General features: G+C 47.2%; 1 protein-coding gene across 1 annotated transcript in view; it reads left to right on the forward strand.

Moving 5' to 3' along the window:
- Window positions 1-10,000, forward strand: part of lama1 (laminin, alpha 1) — a 32,579-nt gene that overhangs the window by 9,871 nt on the left and 12,708 nt on the right. Inside the window, exons 18-35 of the mRNA XM_056583957.1 lie at window positions 1-174; window positions 553-689; window positions 858-1,091; window positions 1,642-1,785; window positions 2,117-2,296; window positions 2,598-2,783; window positions 3,061-3,188; window positions 3,763-3,883; window positions 4,683-4,823; window positions 4,998-5,116; window positions 5,312-5,398; window positions 6,051-6,244; window positions 6,805-6,941; window positions 7,503-7,592; window positions 8,059-8,170; window positions 8,333-8,483; window positions 8,969-9,179; window positions 9,624-9,740. The exon at window positions 1-174 is cut by the window's left edge and continues 7 nt beyond it. Coding sequence (XP_056439932.1) covers window positions 1-174; window positions 553-689; window positions 858-1,091; window positions 1,642-1,785; window positions 2,117-2,296; window positions 2,598-2,783; window positions 3,061-3,188; window positions 3,763-3,883; window positions 4,683-4,823; window positions 4,998-5,116; window positions 5,312-5,398; window positions 6,051-6,244; window positions 6,805-6,941; window positions 7,503-7,592; window positions 8,059-8,170; window positions 8,333-8,483; window positions 8,969-9,179; window positions 9,624-9,740 — 2,663 coding nt within the window. The remainder of the gene's footprint in view (window positions 175-552; window positions 690-857; window positions 1,092-1,641; window positions 1,786-2,116; window positions 2,297-2,597; window positions 2,784-3,060; window positions 3,189-3,762; window positions 3,884-4,682; window positions 4,824-4,997; window positions 5,117-5,311; window positions 5,399-6,050; window positions 6,245-6,804; window positions 6,942-7,502; window positions 7,593-8,058; window positions 8,171-8,332; window positions 8,484-8,968; window positions 9,180-9,623; window positions 9,741-10,000) is intronic.

A 10,000-nucleotide genomic window follows, 5' to 3' on the forward strand; every position in this document is an offset into this window, starting at 1 on the left:
TCTACGGGATACAAAGTGGGCGTGGCTGCAGTCCCTGCCTCTGCAGCCAATCGGGATCCGTCTCGGAGTCATGTGACGAGCAGGGTCGCTGCCTGTGTGTGGAGGGAATGGGCGGAGAGAAGTGTGACCGCTGTCGCCATGGATACTACAACCACACAGCCAGCGGATGTACAGGTAGGCCGACCAGCTAATGCTACAACCTCTGCTCCCCTCCTCTCTCCTCTCTGCCTTCGCCTCTCTCTACTCCCCTCTTCTTCGTGTCCTTTCCCCTTTTCCTCTCCCCTACCCTCCTCTTCCTCCTCTCCTCTTCCTCCTCACCTTTCCCTTCTCTCCTCTCACCTCTCTCCTCTCTCCTCTCTCCTCTCCCCTCTTCCTCCTCTCCTCTCTCCCCCCTCCTCTCCTCTCCCCTCTTCCTCCTCTCCTCTCTCCCCCCTCCTCTTCCTCTCCCCTCTTCCTCCTCCTCTCTCCCTTCTTCCTCTCTCCTCTCCTCATCTGCTGACGGTACCGGTGTACTGGTATTCATGGTAACCCTTTTGCTTACCTCGTTCCCAGCGTGTGACTGTGCCCGTACCCATGGCAACTGTCACCCGGCCACCGGAGTGTGTATCTGTCCCCCCCACACAGAGGGGGAGGAGTGTGAGAGGTGTGAGACAGGATACTGGGGTCACGACCCCGTCAGAGGATGTCAGGTAATGAACAAACACACACACACACCCTACCACTCACACACACACACACACACACACACACACACACACACACACACACACACACACACACACACACACACACACACACACACACACACACACACACACACACACACACAGCCTAACTGACATTGACTTTGTCTGTAGGCATGTGACTGCTCTGCCAAAGGATGCTCCGCCCTCCAGTGTGACCTGACCAATGGCAGGTGTCCGTGCCAAATGGGCTTCTCGGGGAGGTCATGTGACGAGTGCTCTCCGGGACACCATGGTTACCCAGAATGCCAAGCGTGCGGCTGCGATGTGGCCGGTACCAGGGAGGACCTCTGCAACCAATCACTGGGAGTGTGTGACTGCAGAGACACAGGGACGTGTGTGTGTAAGGTAAGGGAGTGTGTGTGTGTGTGTGTAAGGTAAGGGAGTGTGTGACTGCAGAGACACAGGGACGTGTGTGTGTAAGGTAAGGGAGTGTGTGACTGCAGAGACACAGGGACGTGTGTGTGTAAGGTAAGGGAGTGTGTGTGTGTGTGTGTAAGGTAAGGGAGTGTGTGACTGCAGAGACACAGGGACGTGTGTGTGTAAGGTAAGGGAGTGTGTGTTTGTGTGTGTGTAAGGTAAGGGAGTGTGTGTGTGAGGTAAGGGAGTGTGTGTTTGTGTGTGTAAGATAAGGGAAGGGGTGTGTGTTTGTGTGTGTGTGTGTGTGTGTGTGTGTGTGTGTGTGTGTGTGTGTGTGTGTGTGTGTGTGTGTGTGTGTGTGTGTGTGTGTCTAAGAGGGATTTTATGTTACAATGTGATGGACTCAAACTTACGTCATACAATTGATCTAATCAATACATGTATTCTCTGTTCCTGTGTGTGTCTCCGTGTGTATCTGTGTGTGTCTCTGTGTGTGTGTGTGTGTGTGTGTGTCTCTGTGTGTGTGTGTGTGTGTCAGGCCAGTGTGGGCGGGCGGGGCTGTAACGAGTGTGTGTCGGGGACCTTCGGTCTGATGTCTGAGAACCCGGACGGCTGCTCCCCGTGTTTCTGCTCCGGAGTCTCCAGCGTCTGTGAGGAGAGAGGAGGACTGCTGCGTGTACCGGTACACACACACACACACACATGCGCAAACACACACTCACGTGCACTAACAAGCACACACACACACACCTACAAACAGACAAACACAAGCACACACACACTACCACAAATATCGTCACCTTACATACACTCATCCTTACCTTACAAACACCCATACAGATAACACTAACCCATCACATTTTCTCTCTCTCTCTCTCTCTCTCTCTCTCTCTCTCTCTCTCTCTCTCTCTCTCTCTCTCTCTCTCTCTCTCTCTCTCTCTCTCTCTCTCTCTCTCTCTCTCTCTCTCTCTCTCTCTCTCTCTCTCTCTCTCTCTCTCTCTCTCTCTCTCTAGGTGAGCCTGGGTGCCTCCCCAGCTCTCCTCCCTGTAGTGACTCAGTTCAGCCTGCAGGGGGAGCTGACCGGGGTCTACCACCAGGGCGGCGACATGCTGCTGGACATGCGCGAGTACAGCGCCGACAAGCTAGCCGGCCCGTTGTACTGGCGGCTGCCCCGGCAGTTTGAAGGAAACAAGGTACCAGAGTAGCAGCGAGCCAAGCCTTAGCCAAGCCGTTAGGGGTTAGCCTAGCCATTATCCTAGCTGTTAGCCTAGCCATTACCTCGCCATTTCCCTAGGAATAAGCCTAGCCATAAGCCTAGCTGTTAACCTAGACGTGAGCCTGACCTATAGGTGAGCCTAGCATACGCCTAGCTGTTAGCCTAGCCATAAGACTAGCGGTTAGCCTTGGAGTTAGCCTTGCTTTTAGCTTATCAATAGCAGCCATGAACAGAATCGTTCTTCTAAAAATGTAAATCCTTCTCTTTGATTGGTCCAGCTCTTGTCCTACGGTGGACTGCTATCCTATGAAGTTGTCTTCTATGCTGACAATGGCGTTGGATTAGCCAATCAGGAGCCTCAGATCCTCATTAGGGGCGGGACATTGAAGAAGCTGGTGATATACAGGGATATGGTTGCCCCTAGCAACGGCATCAGGACCAGGCACGACATCCCAATGACAGAGGTAAAGCATCCTGACTTTTAGTACTACTATAGAGTATAACATACTGTGATTACTACTACTATAAAGTATTACACACTGTGATTACTACTACTGTATAGTACCACATACTCAAGTTAGCAATGCAATATAATATTACATACTATGATTACGTCTACTATAAAGTATTATATATTCTGATTAGTACTACATAATATAACATACTCTAATATTACTTTAGCACTATTATATAATATTATATACTCTGGCTGCTTTCTTGTGTGTGTGTGTGTGTGTGTAGTTCTCCTGGAGGTACTTCAACGCGGTCTCCAACAAGGCCGTGAGCCACGCTGACTTCCTGTCGGTCCTGAGCAGCGTCCAGTACCTCCTGATCAAGGCCTCGTACGGGAAGGACCTTGTACAGAGCAGGTACTACTGCGTACTTATACTATATACTACGGGAAGGACCTCGTACAGAGCAGGTACTACTGCGTACTTATACTATATACTGTGTACTACGGGAAGGACCTCGTACAGAGCAGGTACTACTGCGTACTTATACTATACACTGTATACTACGGGAAGGACCTCGTACAGAGCAGGTACTACTGCGTACTTTATACTTATATATATACAGTGCGTACTTTATATACATATATATATATATATATATATATATACAGTATATATATTAATGAGACGTTCCGTAGCACCTTGCAAGAAGAGAATCCTTCATTCAAGCCATTTACTCTGTTAAGTCGATCGCGCTGCCCTGGTCAAATGACATGGAGGGGTGTGTTTACCAGTGGTGACATGGAGGGGTGTGTTCACCAGTGGGGACATGGAGGGGTGTGTTCACCAGTGGGGACATCGGAGAACACTCCGGCTTTTGCCGACATACTTTCGGCTCTCACCAGCTTCCGCCAAAGACTCAAGACTCACTTGATCAGAGTTAACATGGACTCTGCATAGCCCTTACCCCGTCACCGTGCGTGTTCAACAGAATCGCCAACATCACCATGGAAACGGCCCTGGAGGAGGAGTTGTCGGGGGTGGCGGGGGGCGTGGCCAGATACATCGAGTCATGTGACTGCCCACCTGGATACGCTGGGCTCTCCTGTCAGGTGACGTCACGATGTTTATATTATTATTGATACATGTGTTTATATTAATGTGATCAAAGCTCTGTGTGTGTGTGTGTGTGTGTGTGTGTGTGTGTGTGTGTGTGTGTGTGTGTGTGTGTGTGTGTGTGTGTGTGTGTGTGTGTGTGTGTGTGTGTGTGTGTAGAAGTGTGTATATAATGTGTGCACAGTGTGTGTTGTAGGAGTGTGTATATAATGTATGTATATGTGTGTGTGTTGTAGGAGTGTGTATATAATGTGTGCACAGTGTGTGTGTTGCAGGAGTGTGTATATAGTGTGTGTATATGTGTGTTTGTTGTAGGAGTGTGTATATAACGTGTGTATATGTGTGTGTGTTGTAGGAGTGTGTATATAACGTGTGTATATGTGTGTGTGTTGTAGGAGTGTGTATATAACGTGTGTATATGTGTGTGTGTTGTAGGAGTGTGTATATAACGTGTGTATATGTGTGTGTGTTGTAGGAGTGTGTACATAATGTGTGTATATGTGTGTGTGTTGTAGGAGTGTGTATATAACGTGTGTATATGTGTGTGTGTTGTAGGAGTGTGTATATAACGTGTGTATATGTGTGTGTGTTGTAGGAGTGTGTATATAACGTGTGTATATGTGTGTGTGTTGTAGGAGTGTGTATATAACGTGTGTATATGTGTGTGTGTTGTAGGAGTGTGTACATAATGTGTGTATATGTGTGTGTGTTGTAGGAGTGTGTATATAACGTGTGTATATGTGTGTGTGTTGTAGGAGTGTGTATATAACGTGTGTATATGTGTGTGTGTTGTAGGAGTGTTCCCCGGGGTTCTACCGCCAGCCCCTCCCCTCTCTGAGCCCCCACCAGATGAAGACCCTGCTGGCCGCCCCCTGCCTGGCCTGCTCCTGCAGCCAGCACTCACACAGCTGTGACCCAGACACAGGGGACTGCCTGGTACGCACGCACGCACGCACGCACGCACGCACGCACGCACGCACGCACGCACGCACGCACGCACGCACGCACGCACGCACGCACGCACACACGCACACACACACATACATTTATGTACCTGTATATACTCATATTTCTGTGTATGTCTGTATGTGCGTGTCTGTGTGTGTGTAGAACTGCCAGCATCACACTACAGGGACGAGTTGTGACCAATGTGCTTCTGGATATTATGGGATAGTGACGGGATCCATCAACGACTGTTCTCCATGTGCCTGCCCCCTGAAGGACAACAGGTGAACTACACTTTAAATACATAATTACACTAATAATATAATATAATTGTAATACAAACAATAAGGATATTCCTGATCTCTATTTGTAACATTCATTGTGTGTGTGTGTGTGTGTGTGTGTGTGTGTGTGTGTGTGTGTGTGTGTGTGTGTGTGTGTGTGTGCGTGTGCGTGTGCGTGTGCACGTGCACGTGTAGTTTCAGCCCTACCTGTGTATCTGAGGAGATGGGAGATTTCCGTTGCACTGCCTGTGAACAAGGATACCAGGGGAGATACTGTGAGAGGTAAATAGACTGTTATATTTACATTTACATTTAGGGCATTTAGCAGATGGTTTTATCCAAAGCAACTTGCAACAACTACATTTGTCAGAAGATAGAAAAACAACAATATATCTCTACCGGTACAGTAAGGATATTCATAGAACCAAGTGCCAAGCACTAACAATCGCTAGGTTAACCCATTTCCTGTATGCAAACAAAGACAGCTAGGATAAGACGCTACACAATGCTAAGTAGTATTATAAAGTGCCAGAAAGTACGACACACAATCAGTACACACTGTTATATACTAGGTATAGTATACTACTACTACTACATATAATATACTACTACTATATACTGTATATTATACTGCAACCTGGAAACCAGGGGAAATACTGTCAGCGGTACATAGACGGTTGTATACTATATATATATATATATATATATATATATATATAATATATATATATATATATTAAGCTCATGCTATTATAAATATTACACTAATACTACTATATATATATATATTATATTACTACTACTACTATCATATATATTATACTACTATATATTTACAAGGGCTGTGTATACGTGTATATGTTTGTGTGTGTGTGTGTGTGTGTGTGTGTGTGTGTGTGTGTGTGTGTGTGACCATTGTCTCACCTGTCGCCAGGTGTTCGGTGGGTTACCACGGTAACCCCTGGTCGGCGGGGGGCCGGTGCGAGGCGTGCGGCTGCAGCGAGTGGGGGTCTCTGCACGCCGTGTGCGACGACGTCACCGGCCGGTGCAGCTGCAGGCCGGGGGTCAGAGGTCGTCTCTGTGACCAGTGTGCAGACAGACACGTCCTCGAGGAGCAGCAGTGTGTGTGTGAGTACCTCACGCACACGCACACACACACACACACACACACACACACACACACACACACACACACACACACACACACACACACACACAGCCACACACACACACACACACACACGGGCACACGCACGCACACACACACACACACACACACACACACACACACACACACACACACACACATGCTCGATTGCAGTCATGCCACTCTTTCTGACTCGTATGTGTGTTTGTTCGTGTGCTTGTGTGCTTGTGTGTGTGTGTGTGTGTGTGTGTGTGTGTGTGTGTGTGTGTGTGTGTGTGTGTGTGTGTGTGTGTGTGTGTGTGTGTGTGTGTGTGTGTGTTCTTGTATGTGTGTCTGTGTGCTTGGGCATTTGTGTTCCTGTGTTTGTGTGTGCGTGTGTGTTCCTGTGTGTGTGTGTGTGTGTTCCTGTGTGTGTGTGTGTGTGTGTGTGTGTGTGTGTGTGTGTGTGTGTGTGTGTGTGTGTGTGTGTGTGTGTGTGTGTGTGTGTGTGTGTGTGTGTGTGTGTGTGTGTGTGTGTGTGTGTGTGTGTGTGTATCCTCAGCCTGTGATGACGACTGCACCGGGGTCCTCCTGGACGACCTGGAAGCGCTTCACGTCCACTTCCTGTCTGTGAACCTGACCGGAGTCAGCCTGGCACCGTTCAGCCAGCTGAGGGCGCTAGAGAACAGGACCTCACAGGTACACACTATACACACACTAACTACACACACAGGTACACACTGTACACACACTAACTACACACACAGGTACACACTGTACACACACTAACTACACACACAGGTACACACTATACACACCCTAACTACACACACAGGTACACACTGTACACACACTAACTACACACACAGGTACACACTATACACAAACTAACACACACACACACACTGACACACACAGGTACACACTATGTACACATTATGCATACACACATTGTGAAACACTATACACAGTGATATACAGGTACACACTATGTATACACACACGGACACACTATACACAGTGATACACAGGTCCACGATATTTACACACAGAGACACACACAAAAGAAACACACAGGTACACACTCTATATACACACTATACAAACTGTACACACATCGAGATACACGTTCAGAAACACATTCAGATACACACTTTACATGCACACACACACAATATCATTACAAATGAAACAATAAATGTACCTATGAGATACTATACCGCAGTATGTAAAACATGTTATTACGTTCTCTCTCTACAGGTGGTGGGTGCTTCTCTGCCCTCCCATCTCTCCAGTGTGGACGACCAGCTACATCTGCTGACCTCTGACCTCTCTGCTCTGCTGAAGCAGGTTTGTGTGTGTGTGTGTGTGTGTGTGTGTGTGTGTGTGTGTGTGTGTGTGTGTGTGTGTGTGTGTGTGTGTGTGTGCGAGTGTGTGTGTGTATGATTTTGCATGTCTCTTTGTGTGAGAGTTTGTTTTCGTTTATGTTTTTGTGTGTCTTTGTGTATCTGAGGCTGTGTTTTTGTGTGTGTGTGTGTGTGTGTGTGTGTGTGTGTGTGTGTGTGTGTGTGTGTGTGTGTGTGTGTGTGTGTGTGTGTGTGTGCGTGTGCGTGCGTGTGGGTCTACAGGTTTGTTTCTGTTTGTATGTATATCTGACTGTGTGTGTACGTTTATGTGTGTGTACGTTTATGTGGATATCTGAGTGTGTGTTCATGTGTGTGTCTATCTGAGTGTGTGTGTGTGTGTGTATGGATATCTGAGTGTGTGTGTGTGTGTGATGTTGCTGACCGTGCCTCCTCTTCTCCTGATTGGCCAGGCCACCCGTCTGTCTGATGACGTGGAGGAACTAGGCGTGTCCACCACTCACAAGGTTTCCCAGGGTGCAACACTCCTGGAGACCATAATCACACTCCAAGCCGACATCCTGGGTAATCAATAAGACTGATCAGTGTCATCTATCACGTGACCTCTCATACTCCTCAGGATTAACACACACATAAAAGACACACACACCAACACCATCACAGTGCAGAGGCGTCCTGCTCTCAGATTGGTTCCTGTAAAGACCTCCTGCTCTTTGATTGGTGTAGACCTCCAGCAGGAGGCGGGAGATCTGAACCAGACGGAGGAGGCGGGGCTACAGCTGGCCAATCACGAGGGGCTGCTGGAGGAGATGGAGTCGATGTTGGACTCCATCAGAGCGGTCCAGTTGACCAATGGCACAGCCTCGCACCAACACAGGTGTGTGTGTGTTAGGGTTAGAGTGTGTCAGCGTGCGTTAGTGTGTGTTAGACTGTTAGTGCATGTTCTGTAAGTGCATATGTTAGTGTATAGATTAGTCTGTTTATTAATGCATATGGTAATGTGTATGGTTTGGTTTGGATGTATTGTATATATATATTAGTCTGTATATTTATGTATAAATGTGTACATTAGTTTGTATAGCATTGTGTAGTACTATATAGTACTGTGTATATTGTGTGTTTGGTAACCCTGTGTATAGTAGTGTATATGTGTGTATAGTAGTGTACAGAAGTGTATATTAGTGTGTATAGTAGTGTATAGTACAGAAGTGTATATTAGTGTGCATAGTAGTGTACAGAAGTGTATATTAGTGTGTATAGTAGTGTAGTATTGTCCATAGTGTGTATATGGTAGTGTATATTAGTGTATTGTGTGTATATGATTGTGTACAGCGTGTATTAACCCTCCTCCTCCCCTCTCAGGCTGGCCTCCTCTCTGCTCCAGACAGTGCAGGCGGACTTCCACACCAGCAGGGCGGCGCTAGAGGGCAGAGTCAATCAGCTGGACTCCTCTCTGTCTGGACACACACACAGCCTGCAGCACGCACACACCCTGCTTAAACACGCTGTCCAGCATAACAACCACACACACACCATCCTGGACAAAGTACTCACACAGCACGCACAACACCAGGTGAGAAGCCTGTCTGCCTGTCTGCCTGTCTGTCTCTCTTTCTGTCCGTCTCTCTAGCACACTTACTGTGTGTTCACCGTCTGTCCGTCTGTCTGTCTGTCTGTCTGTCTGTCTGTCTGTCTGTCTGTCTGTCTGTCTGTCTGTCTGTCTGTCTGTCTGCATTTCTGCTTGACTGTATCTCTGTCTGCCTGTCACAGCTACAGTCTGTCCTTTATCACAGTTACAATCTGTAGTTTATCATAGATACAGTCACTTAAAGTCTGAAGTACAATAGCCGTTAACACTTACTGAGGTTAACAATATCTCTCTCTCTCTCTCTCTCTCTCTCTCTCTCTCTCTCTCTCTCTCTCTCTCTCTCTCTCTCTCTCTCTCTCTCTCTCTCTCTCTCTCTCTCTCTCTCTCTCTCTCTCTCTCTCTCTCTCTCTCTCTCTCTCTCCCTCCCAGTCTGTCCATCAGGACCTCAGGTCTTCTGAGGACTCGGTCTCAGTCCTGTTGGAGGAGAGCCAAGACCTGCTGTCCCTCACCCTCTCTTTGAGGGAGGAGCTAAACAATGCTACTGAAGTAAGTACTGCAATGCTACTAAATACTATCTATAGTATTGATAGGTTTGTGTGGTGTTATGTACTAAATGGAGACAAAGCAGTACCAGTAGATGGTACCAGTACCAGTAGTATTACTAGTATTGTGTTATCAGTAGTATTAACAGTATTGTTATCTGTAGTATTAGCAGTATTGCGTTATGTTTGTGTTATCAGTAGTATTAATAGTATTTTTATCAGTAGTATAACAGTATTGCGTTGTGTTTTTGTCATTAGTACTAT

Source organism: Gadus chalcogrammus, chromosome 23 (assembly GCF_026213295.1).
Source record: "Gadus chalcogrammus isolate NIFS_2021 chromosome 23, NIFS_Gcha_1.0, whole genome shotgun sequence".
NCBI lineage: Eukaryota > Metazoa > Chordata > Actinopteri > Gadiformes > Gadidae > Gadus > Gadus chalcogrammus.